The 27,951-nt window shown below is 36.2% G+C and overlaps 1 protein-coding gene across 1 annotated transcript; it reads right to left on the bottom strand.

The window, feature by feature from the left end:
- Nucleotides 1-499: 499 nt before the first annotated feature.
- Nucleotides 500-27,951, bottom strand: AIMP1 (aminoacyl tRNA synthetase complex interacting multifunctional protein 1). Its single transcript, XM_081091762.1, has 7 exons — nucleotides 27,890-27,951; nucleotides 21,481-21,614; nucleotides 19,903-20,016; nucleotides 18,138-18,305; nucleotides 16,780-16,991; nucleotides 11,110-11,278; nucleotides 500-2,036 (listed from the first exon to the last, which is right to left on the bottom strand). Coding segments are annotated over exons 1-7 (966 nt in total). The 5' UTR covers nucleotides 27,892-27,951; the 3' UTR covers nucleotides 500-1,869.

Below are 27,951 nucleotides of genomic sequence, written 5' to 3'. Positions count from 1 at the left end.
TGCGGGCACATCCCCAGTAGGGGGTGTGCAGGAGGCAGCTGATCGATGTTTCTCTCTCATCGATGTTTCTAACTCTCTATCCCTCTCCCTTCCTCTCTGTAAAAAATCAATAAGAATATATTTTAAAAAATTAAAAAAAATAAATAAAAATAAAGACTGAATAGTCCGGCCGGCGTGGCTCAATGGTTGAGCATTGATCATGAACTAGGAGGTTCATGGTTCAGTTCCTGGGTTGCAGGCTTGATCCCCATTAGGCAGCAGGCAGCCAATCAATGGTTCTCTCTCATCACTGATATTTCTATCTCTTTCTCTCTCTCCCTTCCTCTCTCTGAAATCAATAAAAAAAAAAAAAATTTTAAAAAACAACTACTGAATGGAGCTAAATTGATAACTTAAGTGAGTAATGCTTTTATGTAACTCGAAGAATTAGTTATAAATTATATTAGAATTATTTAAATAAATTTGTTATAATTAAGTTAGAAAATACAGAATCACAAAATACTTTGTCACATTCTTTATTCCAAAAATAATAGATCTTGAGTACAAAATAACTTTAAAAACTCATTTGTGTTTAGTTATCAACATATGCTAATGATGCTCTGCTAATAAACAGTTTTTCAGAAAGATCAAATTCTATTATGTGTCCTGGCCTACCAGAACTCCATGGACTTAAATAAATGAACTTTACTTATACCTTTTATAACCTGGCATGCAGGGTTGTTGTAAAATTTTTGTTTTTGCTTCTCCTTATTAGAGGCATAAATAACCACAGTGCTAGAACAGACTTTTCTTTCAAACAATATCTATATGCCTACCTCCATAAATGCATTTCTTTTTTTGGCAGCCCAAATCACCAGTCATTATCTCAAGGCTGATGAACATGAAGCTAATGATTCTTAAGTTAATTTTCATTGTTCCTAGAATAGCTAGAAGGCGAGTGAAAATAGGCAATTGATATGTTAATGTATATTAAGTTTTTGGCTGACATTTCTTTTAATATATGGACAGTGATGGTTCATGAAAAAGCAAACTTTATCAATCTTAAATGCTCTTCTAAAGATAAAGAGCTATAAATAATGTTTTATTAGATGCCCAAGGAATCTTTAGGGCAGCTAGAGTAAAAAAATAGACTGCTGCTTTTATGGTCAATTATTGGAAACTATACTGGCAACACTTCGCAATGTGTTTATGCTTCATAGTCAAAATTTATTACCACTTTGCTCAATGAAAAGAAAAGTTCAACACACAGTTGGAAATTTCAGTCTTTTTAAAAAAATTGCCTTAAATATACAAGTTTGGGTTACTTTGGCAAGAAATAGCAATAATGTTCAAATGCCATGTCTCCTAGCTTTTATGATGTTTGGCTCTCAAGAATCAACACTTGTTCATTTTCAATATTATTGTAATATGATTAGTCGATAAACCTTGCACAACTTTTAACTTGTCATTTTTTAAGAGGAGAGGACATTTATAGCACAGATACACAGTATACTAAAAATCCAAGGACTTGAAATTTCACGTATCATGTGCCTATAAGAAACTAAATGCTAATCTAGTTCAAGTTATCTAAAAATGCATAAAGAAAAAATCTGCTCACATCAATATCCCTGCTAAAAAATAAATCACCAAAAAACATAGGGCATTTCCTCCCTACATTATAAAGGGTCAAAAATCCTAGGTAAAAATACAGTGCTTCTCCAATCAACTGAAAACAATATATACTAGGTAACAGACTAGTCCAGTCTAGAAGACAAATAACACAAAAATGAGGCAGTTATATTTTAGGCATAAGTGACAAATATATTTCTTTTTATTGGCATCAAAGTTTTTTCCAATGCATTTCAGTAATTGAAGTATTTTGATGTAATTTTATTTTATTCCACTGTTGGTCATAGTTTGAGCCCTACACACTCCCTTCCCTTTCACCTCAAAGGGAGCTCCTTTGTATGTGGCCACACACTTATCATTGGTGTAAAGATCAGGCTGGATCTGCTCCCAAATCTTCTTCTTAGGATTCAGCTCCTTGTCAGGCTCTCCTGTTGGGGAAAAATAAAATTATATAACTGATATATTAATAAATTGTCCATGGACATTTCTAGTGTAATGTCTTGGCACTACTTTCTGATCTTTAGACCTGATCAGAATTTTAGCATTTACTGTTAACATTTATTTTTATGATGTAAGCAATTTATATTCTTGACTGGTAAAATATATTTTGTCATTTCCTTACAAATATTGAAGATCTTATTTTTCACTCTTAAATTTTGCAAGTAACATGCCTTAATATATTTATTCCACAAATTTAAAAATATAAGATACTCTTAAAAACTGTGAAGCAATGACAGCATAATTTCATGTTATATTTTTACATGTGGCAGAAGCAGTATATGCTTTACTATATGTTTCATTATACAAAATAAATGTCTAGATTATTGCTATAGTGATTAAAGATTTCTTATAAATACTAGGAGCATGGCTTACATGTTGGGATTATCTAGCTAAATATAACTACCTTGGGTTTCACTTGCTGCCCATTCCATTTGGTGAGATGGAAAGAGGCAGAAAGGGGTAATAAAGAGACAGGACTAGCATTTTCTAAAAACCAGGAATATATGCTGTTGCATGCAATTCACACAATAACACTTACTCTAATTTCAAATACAGAGAAACCGGGGCTCAGAGAGAATAAATCATACAATGAACAAGTGAAGTCAGGATCTGACACCAAAACTTTTGTTCTGCTAATACAGCACTTGCTTCCTAATATAATAAACTATGCTTTAGGAAAGAAACAGCATTCTGACATAGGAATGCCCCATCCCCTCTTTATAATAACTCACACTATAAAGTTTATGATCAATAAAAGTCAAACTGTAGAATATATCTGCCTTAAAGAAAACCAATATACCAAGCAACTCTCCATTTAATCAATGATAAGGAAATAGAGAACAAAGTTTAATATAACAGCATTTTAATGCCTAGGATATTCAATAACATTTGGAATGAAGACTCGGTTCAAGAAACAATTTTTGAAAAGTAACGTATCTCTTAAGCATTAGCTTCAAATGAAAAAGGATTTTCCTGAAGGTAATAAAAAAATATTACTGAAGTACAATTTAGTAATCATAGAAATATAACTTTCTAGATCTTTTTTTAACTACCTCCCAAGTTGAAATCTCTGGGAATTACTTTAAAGAGAATCTTTTTAAACAGTACTGGAACTAATTTTATTTTATAACTTTATTACATCTTATTATCTAGTGTTTATTCTCTATTCATACTTATATAGGAATAACAAAACTGAGCATATTGGTTGGCCATGATAGCTTTGTTCTTTTATTAGCTCTTTATAAACTGCCACGAAATTGGCAAGAACATACAAAAATGTCTTCTGATATGCAGGTTTTCAAAGATGACAGCTTTAATTGAATGATGTATTCACATTAAAAGAACATGCAATGCAACTAAAACTGAAAGACAGACTATAAAAGTGAGGATTTCTCTTAGTTCTTTAAGACCACTAGACTGGACATTAATTATTATTAATAAACAGAATAGGAAAAAATAAGACTATATAAAGTATAAGATTTTTATTTTTTTGTTTCTAAGCCATTCCTAGTCTAAGAGTAAAATCTTATTTTGCTTGTGCACAAATCATGTAGAGAAGTGAGCATTCCAGAATTCTGAAAAGCTGGAGGCAGAAATACTGTTCAGGGAGGCCTGGGTACTAACCCCGAATCCCCCTCGTCCCCACACAAGAGGTGCTCACTAACTGATGAAGAATTAATTTAAGAAGCAGAGTGTCCCAGATTTGTGTAAACGCTTCTTATGAAGAGCACAGATTGTGTAGTAACTTCTTGCTGAATGCAGATGTAAGCCCCAAGTACAAAAAGCTGTGGTACTGCAGAAAATTAAGCTACTTGAAATGTATAGAAAATAATATTCATAATAATACTTAGCACATATCATGCTTACTATGTATGTGGCAGTCACTGCACTGTTTTACATTTACAGACAGTCCTCTAGTTACCTCAGACTTGACGTACGTCGTTTTGTGGTTATGTCGCCATCTCCCATATACAGTATTTATAAAAAAAAAATGTTCCGTCATTTCGACATATGTACATATGTGCTTTATGTTTTTTATTATTTATTTACCACAAGTAAAGGTCAGGAATTATTATCTTTCTTTTAATTTTTTTTTTTTTTACTGTTTCATTTCATTGCTACTGTGTACTATGTGCTCCATGTGAGTGATGTAGGTGCTTATGTAGGTGGGTTCCGACTTACAGCGCGATCGAAAATCGCCATAGGAACGGATCTCCAACGTAACCCGAAGACCTACTGTATTTACTTATTTAACTATCTCAATAAAGCATATAAAATGATTAATTATAATCAATTTATAGGTGAGGAAATTAAGGTCCAAAAGTTACAACTAAGAACTTAAAAAAAAAAAAAAGGCAGGTAGCTAAGTGTTTCAAAAGTTAAACCTCACAAAACACATATGATATAGATACCATTAAAAATAGATAGAGCGTCGGCCTGCGGACTTGAAGGGCCCCAGGTTCGATTCTGATCAAGGGCATGTACCTTGGTTTCGGGCACATCCCCAGTAGGGGGTGTGCAGGAGGCAGCTGATCGATGTTTCTCTCATTGATGTTTCTAACTCTCTATCCCTTCCTTTTTGTAAAAAAAACAAAACAAAACAAAAAAAAAAAAAAACAAAAAAAAAATCAATAAATTAAAAAACAAAAACCACTTATTAAAAACAAATAAAACAAAACAAAAAACCATCTTCTTATAAATGAAAAAGCTGGGACTCAGAAAGGTTCCCAGGTCACTGACCACTTGTGGAGCCAAGATCTGAAAGGTTTAAACTTCTTATATAAGACTAATAATTTTCAAGTAATAAAGATTTGAACTAAAAATAAACTAGAAACTAATAAGAGGAACCTCCAAAGCTTAACTGTTGTCTTTTAACAAACAAGACTCAATATCTGAATACTCTGAATGTAGTTTCTGGATTTTAATAAATCAATAAATGAAACAAAAATTTGAGATTATTATTAAAACCTGTCACATTATGATCACTGAATATAAATCAGAGTGGAAAATCTTGGATGTAGTGTTAACCTTCTGGCTTATTGAGTATGCTTCTGAACAAAATACTATTTGGTAGGGTATAAAGCTAGCTGGAAAGTTTAATGATGAAAAACATTTCTAATATTTTAAACAATTTTTTTAATGACCTGTATTTTCCAAAGAAGTCTTCCATCATTCCTGTGTGTTATATCCTTCTTCTAAATCTTATTTTTCTAATTTTCTTCCCTTTTTTCCCCCCCTCCCCTCTTTGGCATGGCTATGCGAAGAAGGTAAGTGATGATATCAATAAAAATTCTTCAAGCTAAAAACTACAGAGCCTCTGAAATTGCTAAACACGTGCCAATAATCACCATTTGGAAATGGTTACATATATTGTAAGAGAAATAATCATTCAGAGATTATTTTAGGCCAACTAATTTTAAACAAAACGCATAGGGAATAGGAACTATTTCAAGATGAGTTTGTACAGATGTAAAAAGCTATGACCACCTTCTCAGCATTAAAACCTACAAAAAGCAATAAATACAAATTCCAGAGTCCCAGGCATTCACAAATCTAGAATAAGAACCAGAGATTTCATTTTAATTGGGCCATTCTTTTGTATAAAATGCTCATAAATCACCAGCTTCTCTTTGATATTTACCACAGCCATTAAAAGCCTAGTACTAACTTAATTTATGTTTGATAAACTGAGTTTCTGAACTACAATAATTGTAACTGTTGCACAAAAACTAAAGTATAACTTGGCAAGTAGGGGTCAATTAATTTGACAAAGCTAGTCAGCAGGGGAAAGTGGTTTGGTGGTTTGATAGGAATGATCTTGCAATAATGAAGGCAAATATTTAGGCCTGTTCTTAAATACTGCTTTGTTGTTGTTTTTAACATGTTTCACTACATTTCTTTTTATTTATTCATTAACCAATTTATTGAGCTCCTACTCTATGCCAGGCATTTTTCCAGGTGATAGGAATATAGCAGCGAATAAGAACAAAAAAGAACAATCTTGATTTCGTTATGCTTATATATCTCTGTGAACAGACATTAAATAATGTACAGTATATTAGATGATAAGTATTTTGGAGAAAAATAAAACAAAGATGACATTTGAAAGATCTGAATAGGATGAGGGACCAAGCAATGATGATATCTCAGGAAAGAGTCAGTGGCTCAATTAAAGTGACTAAGGAAGAAATTGGAGAGTCCGTGCAGTTAATAAGATAATGAAAGGCAACCATAAGGACTCGGACTTGCACTCTGGGTCAAATGGAAAGCTTTTGAGCAAAGGAGTAATATAATCTGACCTAAATCACTCCGCCTACTATAACTGAAAATAGACAAAGTGCATGGGCAAAAGCAGGGAAATCAGTCAGAGGCTTTTGCAATGATTTAGAGAAAGGATGTTGGTGCCAAGACCAAAGTGGTGGTGGTGGAGATATAAGAATGATTCCGGGTATGTTCAGAAGGTAGATCCACTATTATTTTCTGAAGGAGAAGCTGCATGAGAAAATAAATAGCAGTTGAGAGAATGGAGTTCTGGTCAGATGATATGGAAAATGGGAATTCTGGGAAGAAGACTGGGATATGTATTCTCTCTTCAGACATGTCAATGAAGTCCAGAAGGCAGCTAGAAAAGTGACTGGATAAAATAGCCAAGGAAATAATTGTGTGTGTGTGTGTGGAGAGAGAGAGGGAGAGAGAGAGAGAGAGAGAGAGAGAGAGAGAGAGAGAGAGAGAGAGAGAGAGAGAGAGAGAGAGAGAAGAAAAAAAAAAAACCACAGCAAGGTCTGAAGCACTTCAATGTTGTGAAGTCATGCAGCTAAGGAGGAACCAGCAAAGGAGAGAGAAGGGCAGCCAGTGAAACAGGAGACCACCAAAAGAGCAATGCCAGATGGCAAGTAAATTAAGAAAAGGACTGAGAACTAGCCGTGGATATTTAGCTAGAGAGTAATTAGTGATCTTGACCAGAGCAGTTCTGGTGGGACAGGAAAGAGATAAAACTGACTGAAATAGGTTTTAGAGAGAAGAATAAAACACAGATAAGATTCTTGTCTTTTTAAAGAATAAATGGGTCCAAAAGTGAAACACTCCTGCATACCATACAGGCTTTACAATTAACCATAACTTATATTTACAATTAAGATTCAATATCAAGAGAAATAATCATGGTCCAGTGCATTTTCAAAAAAAAAAAAAAAAAAAAAAAAAAAAGGCTGTCATTGCCTTTGTCTTCTAGCTATAATATTATTTTCAAGTTAATTTTTGCTTGGTGCTTTAGGGACCAGTTACCACTTTCAAATATTAAAATTTATAGCTTCACACATTTATGATTGAAAAAAGTATTGAGTGGGGTAGTTTTTTAGCCATTGTTAAAAAAAAAAAATAGTGCTTGGCATCTTCTAAACTCAATGGACATTTTCAGTTCTACAGTTAGAGAAAAAAGTTGTTAAGTATAAAAGCCTTTCCAAGGCCGAATAGCAATTCAAAGGTTTGAACCCCAATTGCAATTTCTATACCACACTTAAGTATCATAAAATATAAATCTCTAGACACTGAGCACATCAAGTGAACATGTACCAGCAGACACCTTAAGTTTTAAAATGTAAAACAGATGCTGAAAAAAAAAGCACTGATAGATCATGGCTCTTTCTGGAAAAGAAAAAAATAAGACTAATGGTGTGTTGTGTAGTATTAGCTGTTATTTCCTTTCAGATTAACTGCTACAGAAGCAGTAACTGATGTGGAACCATAAGCAAGATGAACAATAACAGACCTTATGCCCCAAAATTTATCAATTATTCAATGCTGTTTGGCTTGGTTAAGCCTATTGTAAGTGATAAGAATTCAAGCAACCTCATGGGCCATTTTAAAATTAGGTTTTCCCACCCTGCTGGTATATCTCAGTGGTTGAACATCAACCTATAAACTAGGAAGTCACAGTTCAATTCCTGGTCAGGGCTCAATCCCCATTAGGGGGCGCGCAGGAGGCAGCTGATCAATGATTCTCTCTCATCATTGATGTTTCTATCTCTCCCTTCCTCTCTGAAATCAACAAAAATATATTAAAAAAAAAATAAAGTTAGATTTTTCCCTTCTTTCACTTTACAAATATTTTTTTGTAAATATTTTCCTAACAATTCATGTGCTAAGTCACAAGGGGAAACTATGAATTAAAAAAAAAAATCAGGCTTTGGAACAATATAAATATAGATACACCAAAAAAACAAACAACTCAGAGTGAAGAATGTAGTAAAGGCAAGAAATCCATATGGGCTATTATCATCTCTAATCCTGTAACTGAGTAAAACTTATTCTCAATTTACTCATCAGAAACATCCAAATAACAATGGACTCAACTGCTGAAATTCTTACCTGTTAATTCTATGAGTAAGGGAATGAAATATGTCATTGAAATAAAAGAGCTATATACCTTCATTAACGAAATAGTCCAGATTAATTCACAGCAAGCAACAATCAACAAACAAAGATGCTATTAGTATTAGAGACTCAGGCACATCTGTTTAATCCTTTTACTAATTCTTCATAACTTTAAGCAAGTAACTAAATTGTGCCAGGCCCCAGTTTCCAAATCTGTAAAATTGTGAGTTAAAGTAGATGATTTATTCCATTTCTAAATACAAGACTCTACAATTTACATTAAAAAGAGAAAACTCAAAAATTGTACTACATCTTAAGTATTTAAATAAAAGGGAAGGCAAATGTTAATCTGGCAAGGTAAACAAATATTTGTTGTTTTTTTTCCAATGCGTGTTGAATCTTAAAGGAAAAGATCACCTTTATTATTCTATTCCAATTTAGTGAATGAAACTTCTAAATAGAATTTTAGGTGTCAGGCAGGTATAGACTTACTCCAAAATATGAGATTTGGGGAAATGTTTTAATATTGTTTGTGGGAGAAGAGTGGTGATCATATGCTGCTAGAATCTAAAGCCACCAAGCTGCTTTTGAGAAATGATTCAGATTGTTATTTTCCCAAAACCCTATTTACCATAAAAAAGCACAGCACAGACCATTATGGTTTTGAATCTACCAACATTCAAGATATACAGAGGCATTCAAAGTCATGGTATTTGTTAAACAATGCCTGTATTTTTTAGATTAGTCTACTTTGATTAGGAAGGGGTAGTTTAGTTTCAAGGAAATTAACCTATAATTTCATCCACTTTTTCTATCATATTCTAATGTTAAAATTCTTCATATCCTAATATTTCATCAAACACAATTGACATAGGATAAAAAAACAGGCCTACATAATCACATCAGTCTGGCTATTAAATTAAAACTCAGCTCTTCCTACAAATATATCTACAAATCAATTGACTTATAAACCTAATTCTATGTCTTTTTTAAAGTTGGAATATGTTTATTATACAGTATCTAAGTTAAACTAGAAGTCTAAACTACAATAGTAAAATATGACAGTGTTCATATTTTTAATTAAAAAGCACTTATAAATCAACAGCAAAAAAGATGCACATCTCGATATTAATATGGAAAATGACATGAGTAGCTAAAGTATTTAATAAATAGTTAAAAAGGTGTTGAGATCACATTAGTAATCAGAGTGGTATATTAAATGAGATATTATCATTCACCTATAAAAGTACTAAGTATGAAAAACACTGGTTTGGTATGGATGTGGTAAATTGTATTTTTTTTTAATTGAGTTTATTGGGATGACATTGTTAATAAAATTACATAGGGTTCACGTGTACAATTCTATAACACATCATCTGTATATTGTATTGTGTGTTCACCACCCCAAGTCAAGTCTCCTTCCATCACCATTTATCTTTCCATATAACCTCTTCTACTTCCCTCTGGTAATTATCATACTGTTGTCTGTACCTATGAGTTCTGGAGTGTTTCTTTTTTTCTTAATCCCTTCACCGTTTTTTTCCAGCCCTGCAACCCTCCTCCCCTCTGACAGCTGTCAGTCTGTACTCTATGAATTTGTTTCTATTTTGTTTATTATTTCATTTTGTTCATTAGATTCCACATCTGAGTGAAATCATAACCTAATTTATTACCCTAATTTATTTCTCCTTCTCCCATTATTCTAGTCAAATGAATATCCTTCAAGTAAATTCAATCTTTTAATTTCTAACTGTCTATCCTCTTTATAAGATCTTCCCTCTTTAATGAAAGAAAACTTTATTCGACATCTACCAAGCATTCTTTCTCTTCTGCTTCAAAGACCTGTTTGAAAAAACTTTCTCATGCATTATAAAACTTCATCTGTCTCAGGAGCACTTACTGGAGAAAATAAGCAATATGAAATGAAACTTCCTTTCAGATTATTAAAACAAACATGTCCCAGCCGGTGTGGCTTGAGTGCCAATCTATGAACCAGGAAATCAAAGTTTAATTCCCGGTCAAGGCACATGCCTGGGTTGCGGGCTCAATCCCCAGTGGGAGGCAGCCGATCAATGCCTCTCTCTCATCATTGATGCCTCTCTCCCCTTCTCTGAAATCAATAAAAATATATTTAAAAATAAGATAAAATATGAAGTTTTACTTAGAGATTTTCTCTATATCCTAAAGTAAAGTAAAAGCATATATAAATATATTAGATGGACTTTGAGGATTATATGCATTTCCCCCATGTCAACTTTTCATCTCTTCGTATTTATGTGCTACATTCTGAGATAATCTACATCTTAAATAATTTTGTAGCACATTAATTTGTTTTATGACCACATCACACTCTTCTGCTATAAGGGGTTATATTTAGTATTTTACCTAAAGCAAAAACTCTCTCTGGTGTTTTATGTAATGTGTTCATTAATGGGGTGGGAGATAGGTAGATGTTTGTGCTTAATATGTCATCTTGAGCCAATAGCAATAATCTCAATAATAATGGTCATTTAATGTAAAGCATATTAAATCATACACAGGATTTAATTTTAAACTTAAACATTATAAGCATCACTTTGTGAACATTAATTCCCAAATGATTTTCAATAATGGCTAATAAATACTTACCAGGAAAAGCATCAAAAGTAATTCTGTCTCCAGGAACAGATCCAATAGGAGGTGCTAAGATTTCAACTTTCTCTGGTGAACTAGCACACATCACCATTGCTTGAGATAATATTCCCCTCATCTTTGCAGGTTTTAGGTTACAAAGTAAAATCACCATCCGATTTTGCATCTGTATCAAAAACAAATAGATGATTGAGATGTATAGAATTTGGAGTGATTATACCTGGAATACATTAAGGTACACTCAAAGATGCTAAGTATCAAACGTTCTATTTTTGTGGATGTATCTTTATCTTTGTGTATTCTAAATCTTTTATTGCTGTTATAAAGCCTTATACAAATATGAAAAAAAAATTTTACAACCTGACAATGCATTACAGTTGAAGGACCAGAGAAAAGGCTTTTCAGGTAAATATTTATTTATCTATAATATATTTTTATTGTTTTCAGAGAGGAAGGGGGAAGGAGACAGAGAGAGAAACATCAATGATGAGAGAGAATGATTGATTGGCTGCCTCCTGCATGCCCCCTAGTGGGGAGCAAGCCCACAACTGGGGCATGCGCCCCTGACCAGAATCAAACCCAGGACCCTTCAGTCCACAGGCCAACACTCTGTCCATTGAGCAGATCCAGCCAGGGCTTTAGGTAAATATTTAAAGAAATGACTGAATAAAGAAAATGTTAAAATAAAAACAAAAAACAAATTTAGTTTAAGGGACCTCTGAGGCAATATCAAACGCACTAACATTCTCATTATAGGATATACCACAGTAACCAAAACTAAGGACGAAAAACATATGATCTGCCCAGCTGGTGTGGCTCAGTGGTTGAGTGTCAACCCATGTACCGAGAGGTCATAGGTTCCATCCTGGTCAGGGCATATGCCCAGGTTGCAGGCTCGATCCCCAGCAGGGAGCATACAGAAGACAAATGATGCATTGCTATTGCTAATGGGAAATGGCAATGTAACCATGAAACAACGTAAGTCGAGTCTGACGTAATCTGAGGACTGCCTGTATATAGAAAATCCTAAAGACTCCACAGAAAAAATTTAAAACTAATAACTTCACTAAAATTGAAGGATACAAATACTTGATATTGGAAAAACTGGATAGATATGTGAAAAAAAGTGAATCTGGGCAACTTTCTTATACTCTATAAAAAAATTCAAAATGGATTAAAGGCTAAAATATTAAGTCCTAAAACCATAAAACTCCTAGAAGGAAACATAGGCAGTAAACACTGTAATCCCAATCTTAACATTTTGTTGGATATGTCCCCCTGGGTTAGGGCAATAAAAGCAAAAATAAACAAATAGGACTACATCAAACTAAAAATCGTTTGCTATGAAAAAGAAACCATCAACAAAATGAAAATACAACTTAACAAAAGGGAGAAGATATTTGCAATGACATTATATCTGATAAAGTTATAAACACTATATTAAGAACTCATACAGCTCAACATAATAAAACACACCAATTCAACTAAAAAAAGGATAGATGACCTGAACAGAAATTTTTCCCCAAAATAAACGAACATACAGATGAACAACAGACATATGAAAAGATGCTTAACATCACTAATGATCAGGGAAATAAAAATCACATGACATACCACTTCACACCTGTCAGAATGGCTATTATCAAAAAATCAACAAATAATAAGTGTTGAGAATGTGGAGAAATGGGAATCCTTACGCACTGATGGTTGGAGTGTAAAATGGTATAGCTACTATGGAAAACAGTATGAAAGTTCCTCAAAAAATTAACAAGAGGCCACCATTCAATGAAGCCCATACCAAGACCTATCATAATTAAAATACCAAGGGCTAAAGACAAGGAGAGAATCTTAAAATCAGCAAGAGAAAAGCAGTTAGTTACCTACAAGGGAGTACCCATACAACTGTCAATTGACTTCTCTAGAGAAACTCTGCAGGCCAGGAGGGAGTGGCAAGAAATATTCCAAGTGATGAATAACAAGGGCCTACAACCAAGATAATTCTACCCAGCAAAGCTATCATTTAGAATTGAAAGTCAGATAAAAAGCTTCGCGACAAGAAAAAGCTAAAGGAGTTCACCACCAAATCAGTACTACATGAAATATTGAAGAATAGTCTTAAAGAGGAAGAAAGGATAAAACATATGAACAAAATGACAATAAATACATATCTATCAATAATTGTATCTAAAAATCAAAATAAATGAACAAGAAATCTAATGAACAAAATAAACTGATGAATAAAATAGAACCAGAGGCATGGAAACATGAAACTGACTAAGGAATCTCAGAGGGAAGGAGGAAGTTGGGGTGAGAAGAGATTAAGCAAAGCTCTTCTATACATATATATGCATTACAGACAATAGAGTGGTGAAGTCCTGGAGGGTGGGGGCAGGAACCAGGAGGAGGGGGGCAATGGATGGAAAAAAAGGGGGCATCCATAACACTCTCAGCAATAAAGATGGAAAAAAAAAATAGATCAAAGTTTCAAATTCCAAAGGCTCCCTCTTTGGGAGGTCTTCATGAATAAGACTCATCTTCAACAAATAACTTGAAAATGCCACATATAAAAAAATGTTTTATACAATTACATATAAGAAATACCTTCTTTCAAAAGTCAGTGGACCTTTACCTTTGAAAAATACATCAACCTACAAAATATTGTATGCAATTTGGGGGGGGGGGCAATTAAATGTCCCTGCTTCATAAATGTTTAGTAGTACTGCCTTCATGGGTTAGATACAGATGTGTATAAAGAGATTTGCTTATGGCTGTGAATGGCAGCTTTTGGAATAGAAACAGTCTGCAACTTGTGAGAACAAAAAAGATAAAGCCCCAATGAGGAGTTTTTCCAATTTAACTGGCTTACGACCAGTTGGTTCTTTTCTCCAACATCCATTCCTAAGTAATTATGAAGGAGATCTCATCCTATACAAGATGAATATAAAGAGAAAAAACATACATGTGGCAAATCCATAAATTTTTAATAGATAAGAAAATCTTCTTCACTTATCCCCTCATTAGAGCAGCTAAATGATCCTATTAATATGAGGCAGAACACGTTACCCCTTAACTCAAAAAACCTCTAATGGTTTTCATTTCAGAATAAAAGCCAAAGTCTTTACAATGATCTAAAAGACCCGATGTTATTTGACAAACTTATCTCAGATTTCATCTTGCATAATATTCCCCCTTACTTTGCTGTAGTGAACATCAGAGGCATACATTTGATTCAGCAATCTATAATGCTGTTCTACCAGATGGACATTTGACTTATTTTCTCAGACCTTTTACTTAAAGATCACTTCTTTATAAGGCCTTCCTAAATTACTTTATATAAAATGACATCATCATCCTAGCATCAATTCTTCCTTGATTCTTCCCTATTTTATTTTTTTCTTGATATTTATTATTTAACACTAGAGGCCCAGTGCACGAAATTTGTGAGGGGGGGGGGTCCCCTCAACCCGACCTGCACCCTCTCTAATCCAGGAGCCCTCAGGGAATGTTCTACTAACAGCGTAGGCCTGCTCCCCATTGTTCTCTGCTCTCTGCGGGGCCTGCCTGCTCTATACCACACCGATGGGCAAGCAGGCACTGCTGGGTGCTGCCTATGGGCCATGCTTGCTGCTCCTGCGTCACTGGGTGCTGCCTGCGGGCCGTGCTTGCCTGCTGGGCTCGCGTTGCCAGGACACTGCCGCCAGCGTCCCACCCCAGCCGCTATGGGTGCCGCTATCTTTGTCGTGGAGTGATGGTTAATTTGCATATTACTCTTTTATTAGATAAGACTAGAGGCCTGATTCGTGCACCAGTGGAGTCCCTTGGCCTGGCCTGCCGGATCGGGCCGAAGTGGGTTCTCCGACATCCCCTGAGGGGTCCCGGATTGCGAGAGGGCTCAGGCCAGGCTGAGGGACCCCATCAGTGCACCATCTGGGCTGGGGAGGTTGGCCAGCCAGGGAGGAACCACAGGAGGGTTTCAGGGTGTGTGTGGTCCGTCTCTCTCAGTCCTGATTGGCCAAACCCTAGCAGCAAGCTAACCTACCAGTTGGAGTGTCTGCCCCCGATGGTCAGTGCACATCATAGCGACTGGTCAACTGACTGCCCCCTGGTGGTCAGTGTACATCATAGTGAGCGGTTGAGCGGCCTGAGCATATCATTAGCATATTATGCTTTGATGGTTGAACGGACAACCAGACGACCGGACACTTAGCGTATTAGGTTTTTATTATCTAGGATAATATTGTATTACTAGAGGCCCGACTTGCACAAAATTCGTGCAAGAGTAGGCCTTTCCTTCCCCCAGCTGCCAGCACTGACTTCCCTCTGGAACCCGGGACCAAACTTCCCTCGCAGCTTTGGCTTTATCTGGAAGGACGTCTGGTCTAATTAGCATATGATGCTTTTATTATTATAGATGATTTCCTGATGTCCTCATAGGAATGTGAACCTCACAAAAGGATTTAAAAAATGAACACAAACAAATTTATCATCTTAATTTCATCTTAATTTCACTGCTTTGTCCCTTGTCTAGCATGCAGTTTCTGGTACACTGCAGGAGCTCAATAAATATTTGCATCTAGAAAGATGAATTAATAAATGTAAAGATTTATCCAAGTTCACAAATTCAATAAGCAACAGAGGTGGCAATGGATAGAGAGGCAGAACTATCTCAATGTTGAAGTCTATGGTCTTTGCAATATCCCTGAAGTACCATGGGGCAGAGAAAATAGGTAGATGATTAAAATTACCCATAAGATATCTTGAAAGAGCAAATTAAAAACTATTACTGTCTTTAATTCATGCCACTGTCATTGGAAATACATATATATATGTATCACCATACATATACATATGCTGTATACATATGTGTATAAAAAATACTTATTTTTATACTTTTAAATACCTAAATAATAACAAAGTACAAAACATCTAACTTTTAACAACTAAAGGAATAACATTAAAATCTGCAATTCAATCTCCATGATTTCCTCTCCTGTTTTCTCTTAAAGTATGAAAATATTTCTTTAGTTATAAAGAAATGAAACCTGTTCTTTTATTTTTATTTATATATTTTTAAAATATCTTATTGATTGATTTTGAGACAGAGAAAGTGGTAGAGGGAGTATGGGGGGGGGGGGAAGAGAGTGCAAGAGCGAAACATTAACTTATTGTTCCACTTATTTATGCATTAATTGCATAAACTGTATGTGCCCTGACCAGGGATAGAACTTGCAACCTTGGTGTATCAGGATGATGCTCTAACCAACTGCGCTACTCAGCCAGGGCTGTTATTTTACTTTTAGATTGGGTGTTTCCTAGGTTTATATAACAGTGATTTTAAAAAATCGAGGAATAATAAAATTCCATGAGAAACAATGATGATACACACACCTAAACACAGTATTTTACATACACCAAACTAAAAACATTTTTTAATTGAGAAAAATGTATCCTGTTTTCATCCTTATGAGTCCAGTCCTAATATATGGATTTTTTGCAAGAGTTTTCTGTACTTTTTTGTGTAATTCATCACATTCAAACTAATCAATTGAACTAATCAATACTGGCTGCTGTTGTTGGTCATCTAATACAAAATTATATGGAAAAAACATCTAAAGAAAGAGGAAATGAAAGCATCATGTGTACGCAGAAGTTAGTTGTACAAATTACCTGGTCAAGAGGAACATGATTCACCAGGCCACTGACAACTGTCCTTGGGGCTGCTTCTCCAACATCTACTTCTTCTACATACAAAGAATCTGCATCAGGATGTTTTTTAGCAGTGATGATACAACCAATTCGAAGATCCAGACGGGAAACATCTATTGGTTTGGAGTCAGCACTTCCTGCTACTGATTGTTGTTTTTTTTCCTTTTTCTCTCCTAAAGAATATTTAGAAATGGGTAAACATCAGAAGTAAAACAAAAATAAACTAGAAAACACTTCATAACATTGATACCGATGAACTTAAAAAGAAAAAAAAGTGTTTATATCCTACTTTCACTTAAATAACAAAGGAAATAATTATTTATCCAAGTCATAGCATCTTGAGCCCTATTTTAGCTATTTCTCTGTTGAATAACTACCTTTATCTCCAGTTAAAGGGACAAAAAGTTGGTAAACTATAGTTTATGGGGCAAATCCAGCATGCTGTTTCTGTCAAAGTTTTATTTGAACACAACCATGTTTGTTCATATACATATCGTCTGTGACTGGTTTTACACTATGACAGAGGTGCATAGTTGTCACAGAGCCTGTAAAGCTCAAATATTTACTAACTGGCCCTTTACAAAAAAAAATTTGCATTTCCCTGAAACAGAGCTGTAGAAAATCTTTTACAATTTTTACTGTGAGTCTTTAGAAAGTGAGACATACTATATTTAGAAAGAATGCCATACTCTATAGCCAACTGATGGAACGAACTACAAATATAATTTCCCTGATGAAATGTTTCTCTCATCAGTTAAACATACTGATAAGTATAAGTAGATAGGGGCTGTACATCCTCTCCTACATCATTTTATCATTAGGTGGTATGGTTACAATGAAAGCATTTCAGACTAATTCCTCCACTTTATAAAATTTATTAAGAAGTAGGCATAAAACAATGATTCAGCCTATTCTAAAACTTGAACATCCCCATGCCTTAGTTCAGGAATTATACTTTGACTAGAATATCCTTTTCCTATCTTCACAACTTTGCACCTGTGACTTTTCTAAATGAGCCCCCCAAAAATTTACAAAAAATTCAGTCACACTAGATTACATATGGGCTTCTATACTTAATCTCTACATTCTATGTTTTTAGTTATGCTGGTCCCTATACCTCAAATGCCATACTCTTATCCTGTCGACCTGATCAACCTTCACGCATCCTTAAGGGTCCAGCTTCTGAGTTCCAATATCATACTGTTTCTAACTTTATTCTAGTTCATGAAAGTCTGAACCTTCTTTCTGACATCATTATTATAAAAAATGTTGAGATCCAATAAACCAGTCAAGAGCCAAATAACCTTAAAGTAAAATACCTTTCTTTTCAAGTTTCTCTTTCACCTTCTTTTCTTCTCCTCCTCCTCCTTGTATCTGTTCTTTGGCACCAGAAGATATGGGTGTGATTGGCATAAATTGTATTACATTTTCAGAAACCATGGAATTAGCTTGCAGTGGAGTACCAGATGGAAATGGTATTTGTTTCACTAAAACAGAAAATAAAATAGGTAATGCCATTTACATTAAACCGACAAATAAGATAAAAACTATGAAATTGTGAATCACAAATATAAACTGTTTTAAAAAGAGAAATTCACAGTATATGATTATCAGGTCTCTATTTGTCCGAGATTGTAAAAAGGTTGCCAAAAAATTAACTAAATTTTAAACATGATAAAAGAATGCAGTAGATGCATGTTTCTCCTTTAATCACTAATGATTAAACTGAAGAAATTACAGATAACATAATAGCTAAAATGTATTATGGATTTTTTTAAAAATTATGGATTCACTATGTCGCAGACACTTTTCAAAATGTATTACATGAATTAACTCATACATTCTCACGAATACCTTAAGCAGAAATTTCTATTCATATTCCCACTAACAAATGATCATCTTGAGCCAGACAGAAGTTAAAAAATTGGCCCATCACATACATGGTGAATAGGGAAATATAATTTATACTCAGGAAATCTACCTCCGGGGACTATCTCTTATGGTTTAGTAAGAGAGCATGTTTATCACACAGGTTTTGTTTATATTGAACAATCAACTGAGTAAGTGTATTAATATTAGTCATTTCTGTATCAGAATTTTACTTCAAAAAAAAAAAAAGTTTTAAAAAAATTTCTTCAGCAATATTAAAAACTTTTATTATATTGATAATATTTGAACTGTTAATATATTGATACTATTTCACTGTATTCCAAATCTCTTAGTCTTGGAAAACATTAACTAGCCTCAAATTTTTCACTAACAAATGAAATTCTCTCTAGGTGGTAGTTTTAAGCATACATTATTAGTTTTTACTTACTTTAATTTAACTCACTAAGGGTAGAGGAGTTCATACTACAATATTCAAAATAATTCACTTACAGAATGATGGTCAAAAGAAAGCAGTAAGTATACTTGGAACTCCTTAACTCACCAAAGAAGAATTTTCCATCATATAACCAAATGGCTTTGTGCATGATACTTTGAAATTGTAATAGGACTATTATTATTAGTGTTTCATAATAATGTAAATTTATCTAGACTCCTTTAAAGTAATTCAATAAAATTTTTAATTTTATTTATAATAGTTGAAATGATAATTATCTATTTTGATAATTTAAAAACTGTACAAGTTCATACAAATTATATTTCTAAGTTTCAAATTCCTCATGTAAACAAGGGTATTTATATACACTTAATTTTAAGGATAAAATACATAATGTATGTGAAACAACTACCAACACAGTGCCTAGAATATATTAAAACTTAATAAATATTAACTAAATGTTATTATGACTTATTGTCAGTAATTAAATAGGGAATGGTGATGGGCAAGTTGAAGCATAGCACAGAGTTAAAAGCATAGGTTTTGAACGCCAGCTTTGCTGTTTTTTGCATAATCTCAGGCCAGGTCACGTGGCTTTTCTGTATCTCCATTTTTCCTTCTGTAAAGGAGGACAAATATGCAAGACAGGATGCTATGAGGGTAAAATAAAATTTTTAAAAAGCATAATACCTAAATTAATAAACAATAAAATAAATAATTACTATTTTAAGTAAAACTATGTCATTTCGATATTTAATCACCTCCATTTTTAATTTCTGCCTGAATTAGCTCTTGCTTCAATTCTTCAATTTCTTTCTTCAATTTAGCATTTTCAACTCGAAGTTTCTTCTCTTCTCTCAAAGTCGACTGCAAAACTAAGATGAAGAAAATCTAGTTAAGTACAGGATAGCAGTGTTTTCTAAATGGTTCCTTATGAATACTACTTGAAAAGAGGGTATAGCCAGTATACACATAGGCAGGATAATTCTAATAAGCAAAAGTTTTTTTGGCCAGTTTCTTTACATCAGAGTTTAGTATTATTAAAACAACATGTTATTTAAAAGAGAGAAAAGATAATCTGCAAAATAATAGAATAGAAAAGGTTTTATGAATCATTTTTCTAGCTTCTGTAAAGATGCTTATGAAAATTTAACAATCTTGCTCAAAGTGTCAATAACAGATAGGACTGTAAGAGAGATAAATATTAGATATATTAAATTATTTAATTTTTAAAAGTCTGAGATCTAATTACCAAACAAGAAAAAACTATTCTCATTTTTTTTTGGTCATTACCTTGTAAAAATACCTAAATAACCCTTTATACTTAATGTCTCAGAAGCTTAAGTGAGCAAACATTTAATGAGTGAAATAGCTACAAAAATTTGCTCAAGACATAATATAGATGTGTGTTAAAGGTGAGCAATTGGATATACAAAAATATAAAAGAAAAACAATGATTCTCAGTGAGGTTGGTAGTGCTCCCAATGTGGAATTTTAAAAGCCTGAGGGATTTTCAAAATAATGGGAGTTATTCCTGGCATTTACTGGGTTGGGACTAGGAATGCCGGATGTCCTACACATATACTAGACAAAGATTTTGGAATTTTCATGACAAGAATAACATTGGCTATTGAAAAATAAAATATATTTAAACAAACAAAACAAAGCTCAACCTAAATCCTACAAGCAGAAATTTAGATTTGATATTTTTATACACATCATATCAATTTCTAGGTAAAATATAAATAAGTATGGAAAAAAATCAAAAATCATTTCAGACAATGCCATAGGAGTAATATAAAAGTATACATTCTCACCCCTGGCCAGGTAGGTGAGTTGGGTTAGTGTCATCCCGATACAACAAATTTGCAGGTTTGATCCCCAATTAGGGCACATACAAGAAACAACCAACGAATGCATAAACAAGTGGAACAGTATATCAATGTTTCTCTCTCCTCCTTTCCTCTCTCTCTCACAAATCAATTTAAAAATAATTTTAAGTATACATTCTCTTCTATACAAGCTTCAGTACATATTTGATTTCACCAATTTTCCTTCATTTTTAATCTCTAATTCTATGCCAAATTATTTTAAGTGTTATTTCCTCCAGAAATCTGAAAATAATACATTGTTTCCTCTATATATCATACATTCACTATATATTAATTCTAATTTATCTTAATTCTAGACTATCATTTCATTCCAAATTAAAATATTAAAGGAATATAAAAGTTATCATCAAGATAATGTAAAAATTTATGTAATACACACTTTTTCTTGGTCTGTCAACATATGAATTCATTTTAAGTATTTTCTTAGAAAGTTTAAATTTTTCTTACTTGCTTTTTCCTTAAGAAGAGCAACTTGCTGTTTAAGATATTCAATAATTTGATCTGCCTCTGCACCTTTCTGTTCTAGTCTCTTCAAAACAGCATCACTGGTTGCCATTTTTGCCAAGAAACGGCAGAAAATCCTAAATGAAAAAATAAAAGTGATAAATTATACTGTTGAAGGAATAAATTTATTTTACAGGGCACTGTGAACAAGCAGTCTAAAAAGAAAAATATTTTCTACTGTATCAGATCAGTGTTACAAAAAAACCCACTTTTCCTACAAACCAAACCAAAGACAGAATTTTAAGGATGTAAAGTTTTAAAGAAAGCATTAAAATACTGCAGAACATTATCACACAAGACAGAAATAGAAAAGAAAAAGAATAGCAATAACCTTAACTAAGCTATAACCAAGTACCATACCTGTGTTCCAAAGAATTGCTGAATTCCTTCTTATATGTTATTTTTGCATATTGCATATTCCTACTATTTACTTAATTACGTATAATGTTAAGGAGAAACGTGATTAGGAAGGACAAATATTAAAAGATCAACAATTAGGAAAACATCAATATTAATCATATGCTTACTTAGAAGTAATGTCAATAAAATTCTAATTTCTTTTACTGTGTCCCTGTAAAAGAAATTAGAATTTTAATTTTATGATAATTCATAGAAATTAGAAAACATACTGTCATGTACAGAAAAATGCATATAAGCAAAAATTCTGAGATTAATTAATCATGCTAAACTGCCAAGTACTTCACATTAAAAATGGTTAATCAGCCCTAACCAGTTTGGCTCAGTGAACAGAGTGCCAGCCTGTGAACCAAAAGGTCCTGGGTTCAATTCTGGTCAAGGGCATGTACCTTGGTTGAAGGCTCCTCTCCAGCCCGGGTCCTGGTTGGGTGTGTGTAGGAGACAACCAATTTATGTGTTCCTCTCAACACATCAATGCTTCTCTCTGTCTTTCCCTCTCTTTTCCACTCTCTCTAAAAATCAATGTAAAAATATCCTAGGGTGAGGATTCAAAAGAAAAACAAAACTAAAAAAACAAACAAACCTACACTCTTCTTTCAGGGCTCGTAATCATTATTTGCATATTAGTAGAAAACATTGGCATAAACTTATGCATTGTACTTATATTATTGAAAAATCTAATAATAGTTAATCAACAAGTACTGGAAAACTTCCCAGAACTTCTAATTCTAAAAACAATAATAGCTCTTAGCATTTGACAAAAGTCATGTCAACACACAGACCTGACTAGAAACTAATCTAAAATATCTCACAAGAATTTTTTTTTTTTTTAAATATTGGGATCATAAGTAATTTTGCCAAGATAACCAGTTATTTAGGAGTAGAGAAAAAGTGGACACTGGTTAGCAGCTTGTATGTTATATAGTTATTCTTAAAATAGAGGCCCAGTGCAAGAAATTCATGCACGGGGGGTTGGGGGGGTGGGCCGTCAGCCAGGCCTGCACCCTCTCCAAAACAGGACCCCTTGGAGGATGTCCGACTGCCTCTCACAATCCAGGACCACAGGCTCCTAACCACTTGCCTGCCTGACTGCCTGATCACCCCTAACCTCTCTGCCTACCTGCCTGGTCGCCCCTAACCACCTCTGCCAGTCTGCCTGATTGCCCCTAACTGCTCCCCTACCGACCTGATTGCCCCTAACTGCTCCCCTGCTGGCTTGATCGCCCCTAACTGCCTCTGCCTTGGCCCACACCCGGGACCCACGATTTCCTCCTCCAGCCTGTCACAGACACCCGGGACCCAGGCTTCCCTCCCTCTGGCCAGCCGCAGTCGCAGGGGACCGTGGGTGGGCAGCTTCGCCCAGGCCATAGGCGCAGGCGCCCGGAATGGTGGGGCAGGCGGCTATCCCTCTCCCAGGCCGCAGCTGCAGGCACTAGCTACCATGACTGTGGGGCAGGAGGCCTGTCCTTCTCCTGGTCCGCAGGTGCAGCCACTGGCGCCCAGGACCATGGGGACTGTGGGGCGTGCGGACTGTCCCCCTCTTGGGCCGCAGGCGCAGGCACAGCCGCTGGAGCCCAGGGCTTGTCCCTCTCTCAGGCCGCAGCCTCAGCGGCTGGTGCACAAGACAGAGGGACAGGTAGCTTGTCCCTCTCCCAGGCCGCAGTCCTAGCTGCTGGCGCCTGGGACCACAGGGCGGGTGGCTTGTCCCTCTCCCAGGCTGTAGGCGCAGGCGCAGCTGCTGGCACCCAGGCTTACCGGGCATGCGGCTTGTTCCCCTCCCGGGCCGCAGCCTGGCTGGTCCCCATTCCTCTCTCACAAGCTCATTTGTGCCTGGCTGGTCCACATTCCTCTCTCCCCAGTGTTGAGCGTCAGAGCTGTTATGGCATGAGGGCGTGATGACCATTTGCATATTAGCTCTTTATTACACAGAATTATATTTTGCCCCCAAAACTTGATTATTGCTAGAGAAATTATTGTCCTGAGATACTCTTTTAATGGGGCTTCTTTTGTGTAGTATTGTTGATATAGTGGCAGCTGAAAGTAACCTAATATGCCCTGGCTGGTTTTGCTCAGTGGTTAGAGTGATGGCCTGAGGACCACAGAGTCTTGGGTTTGATTCCCAGTCAAGGGCATGTACCTCAGTTGCAGGTTCAATCCCCAGCCTCCTGGCGGGGGGGAGGCGCGCATGCAGGAGGAAACCAATGAATGTGTCTCCCCCCGCCCGCCTTCCATTCTCTAAAAAAATCAATGGAAGAAATATCTTTGGGTGAGAATTAAAAAATAAAGTAACCTAATATATTACTATGTTATATAGCATAATTTATGGAGACTAGGAAAATTATTAATTATTGCATAACAAAATGAGAACTGTTCAATAGTAGTCAGAATGCAGAGTATTCTCAAATTTCAAATTCAGGTGCTCTAAAATTTATGTTTTGTTGAAATTTTTTAATACACTATTTTTTAGAGTTGTTTTAGGATCTTAGCAAAATTGAGCAGAAAGAATTCAGTGAATTTTTCCCCCTTCCCTTAAATCAGAGCAGTATACATCATTCTCATAAAACAATTTTTTTCTTGGTGTTTATGGCCAGTTGTGTACCTTTGTCTAATTGGTATGTATGGTTTATTCTGGATTGCTTTGTCTTGAGCTGGAGCTGAGAACTGTTATGTACCAGTTCTTTTATTTACTACTAGAGGCCTGGTACATGAAATTCGTGCACAGGTGAGGTCCCTAGGCCTGGCCGGCGATCAAAGCGTGAGCGTCTGGCGTGGAAGGGCAGGTCCCAGCTGACCTCTGGGCCCTGGGCAGCACCTGGGCCCCAGGGCACTCCCCTCCACCTGAGTCAACGGGCCCTCACCCAGCTCCCTCAGTGCCCTGCCCCCTGCCACTGCTGCTGGTCACCGTCTGCGGGGCTACCAGGCTCTGCTTGCACCTGCCTTGGCCTGGCACCACCCACTGACCTGCTCCACCATCCCACTGTGGTCCTGCTCTCGTCGGGGCCCATTAGGGCCGGCAGCGCCTCCATTGCTGCCTGCTGTCAGCACCACATCACCGACACCCGCCATGTTCCATGCTACCCTCTGATGGTCAGCACATGTCATAGTGAGCGGCCGAACTCCCGGTGGAGGGGACAATTTGCATATTAGGCTTTTATTGTATAGAAGAATGTATGTATGTATCTATTTATTTTTGTTAAGCTTTACTTGAGGATATTTTATTCATTGATTTTTTTTTTGAAAAATTTATGTATCTATGCTTCCCTTATATTTTTTGCCCTTCATTTTCTTAATTTAAAAAATGAAGGATACTTATCACCTGATTTCACCTACTTCCTTGGCATCTATTTCAGGGCTCCTCTTTGACCTGTACTTTATGTTCTTCAGACTTTGTTCCTGATAACTGGCCTGTTGGGATTACAACTATCACCACACAGATTAGGGTTGCCTTTATATTCCAGGGTTAAAAGTGTCTGTAACTGAAAGGAAATGCTTTTAAGCAAGGCAAAACAGACTTCACCACGCCCTGTTGTCTTCCATTTATGTTACCTGCCAAATCACTAAAAATAAAGTTCACAACTTTAATTTTACTGATAGTCCCTGATTTTGAGCTATGTGCTCAGTTTATAATAGACATAAAGTTGAAGCTGATTTTACCAAATATATTAATTTAACCTGCATCCTAATCATTAAAACACACATATAAAAGATTATTCCTGAAATTCTTATCATTTCTGAATGACTTCCCTTTACCTCAGCAATCTCCTCAGTAGTCTTCCCCACTCTGATTCTAAATTGCCAGTAATTTCTTTTAAATAATCCCCTGCCTCAGGCTCTCTATGTTAGGAACTAAATATAAACAAGTAAGCTATTGTTTTGAAATGGAAGTTTTAAGTTCAGGTTTTACATTTTACCTTATAGTATAGATCTCTAAAGGTATTTAAAATTGTCTCTCTGCTTCCCAAAAACATCCGATTCTACTGTTTCAGAATTACAATTAGGTAAACACTTATAATCTCAGATACTTTACCACATTTCATCAAATCTAAGATACTGTCAATTGCAAAATGGCTCCAATAACATGATGCCCTATTATTTTATGTAAACAAAAAAGGCCACTGCTGATAACTCAATGTTTTCTTATCACTTAGATCTGTATCATTTATTGAAAGACCTCTTTTATTATTATTATTTTTAAAATCCACATTCAAGAATATGTTTTTCATGGATTCCAGAGAGAGAAAGGGAAATGGAGGAAGTGAGACACATCAATGGTTGCCCCAGGGTCAGCAGGGAAGGAATCACAACCTGGGTATGTGCCCTGACCTGGAATAGAACTGTTAGGTAGGAAGTTAGATAAGAGAGGCTGGGGTGGGGCCTACTCTGGGGTCCTGAGAGGGGTCAGACCAACACTGCCTTCAGACTGCCACTCTATGACACACTACAATTCACTTTTAAAAAGTCTTTCCCAAGTCTAATTAAAAAAAAATTAACTCACCACTCATTAATACTCTTACATATCAAAACTAAAAACACTAAGAATATGCCCAGCAACTGTGGCTTGGGGTTGAGCATGGACTTATGAACCAGGTCATGGTTCATTTACTGGTCAGGATATATATGCCTGGGTTTGGGGCTGGATACCCAGCAGGGAGTGAACAAGAGGCAGCTGACAATGATTCTCTCATCAGTGATGTTTCTATACGTTCTCTCCCTCCCCGTTTCCTCTCTGAAAGCAATAAAAACACTAAGAATATGGCTGGCTATTTCTTACCAGCCCGCCTCAAGCCACCATCATGTCTGCTCTGGATTGCTGCAAAGGCCTCCTAATGATCTTTCCTCCTTCCTTCCCCCGCTTCAGTCTATCTGATGATGGCAGCCAGTGAGATCTTTTTAGAAATGAAGTCAGGCCCTAGCTGGTTTGGCTCAGTGGATAGAGCTTCAGCCTGAGGACTGAAGGGTCCCCAGTTTGAGTCAAGAGCACAGGCCCGGATTGCGGTCTCCATCCCCAGTTGGGGGCGAGCAGGAGGCAGCCTACCAGTGATTCTCTCTTATCACTGATGTTTCTATCTTTCTCTTCCTCTCCCTCTCTGAAATCAATAAAAATACTTTAAATAAAAATGAAGTCAGATTCTAGCACTCCAAACCTGCCCATGGCTTAGATGCCCTCAAGATCCTTCAAGGACCCGCTCCTGCTGTCCCTGACTTTTGTCTCCAGCTTTAACAACTTCACTCAACTCTGACCCACAAGATTTTCGCTGTTCGGGCGAATTCCTGCTTCATTGCTTTAGCGATGGCCGGTCGCTCTGCCTGGCTGCACGTCACCAAGATTTCTGTATGGTTAATCCTCTCCCCTCTGTCCGCTCTTCTGTTGCAGGATAGCCACTTTTTCAGTGAGACCGTTCCTGGCCACACTAAAATTTCAATCTTTATCTTCCTCCTCGGCTTTATTTTGCTCTTTAGCGATCATCATAACCTAAAATATGGTGTGTTTTTCGTAACTTTGTTTAGCCCTTGTCGTCCTCGATAGAATGTTAAGCCGGGGAAGCATGAATTTGGGTCTGTTTTGTTCATTGCTCTGTTCCCAGTGCCTGGAACATAGTGGGCTCAACAAATGAATGAATTCCTGTCCTCCCCCCGCCCCCCGCCCCACGTCACCACCACAGTCCTTTGACACACACAAGCGCGCACTAAAATAAACATGTTGTGAATATACGAAAGCATCGCTTCCCTCGACCCCGCATCCCATTTCTCAAACTTGGCTCCTTCAAAACGCCCCCGGCTCTTCCCTACTTCCTCCCGCCCAGATGGGTGCGTGTGAGAGCGGGCTTCCCACTGGTACCCGCAGGCCGGCTCTCACCTCCCGAGGGCAGGTTAGGGAAGGGGGGACCCCACGATCGCAACCGGCCCACCCCAGACCCCCGCAGATGTCACTCACATGAATCAGCGCCCCGGGAACCCAGTCAGCCTCCGCCGGGAGCTGGGAGCCTCCCGCAGGCG

Source organism: Myotis nattereri (assembly GCF_964212035.1).
Source record: "Myotis nattereri genome assembly, chromosome: 1".
Lineage (NCBI taxonomy): Eukaryota > Metazoa > Chordata > Mammalia > Chiroptera > Vespertilionidae > Myotis > Myotis nattereri.
Note: the sequence above shows the minus strand (reverse complement) of the source record. Positions and strands in the feature narration are given on the sequence as shown.

Bases quoted from the DNA above. Each gene is read 5' to 3' on its own strand.
- AIMP1 (XM_081091762.1), bottom strand. The intron at 18,306-19,902 runs GTGATTAAATAT...TTTCTGTTTTAG, and splicing joins GGCAGAAATTAAAAATGGAG to TGAAACAAATACCATTTCCA. The intron at 2,037-11,109 runs GTAAGTATTTAT...TTTCCCCAACAG, and splicing joins TACTTTTGATGCTTTTCCTG to GAGAGCCTGACAAGGAGCTG.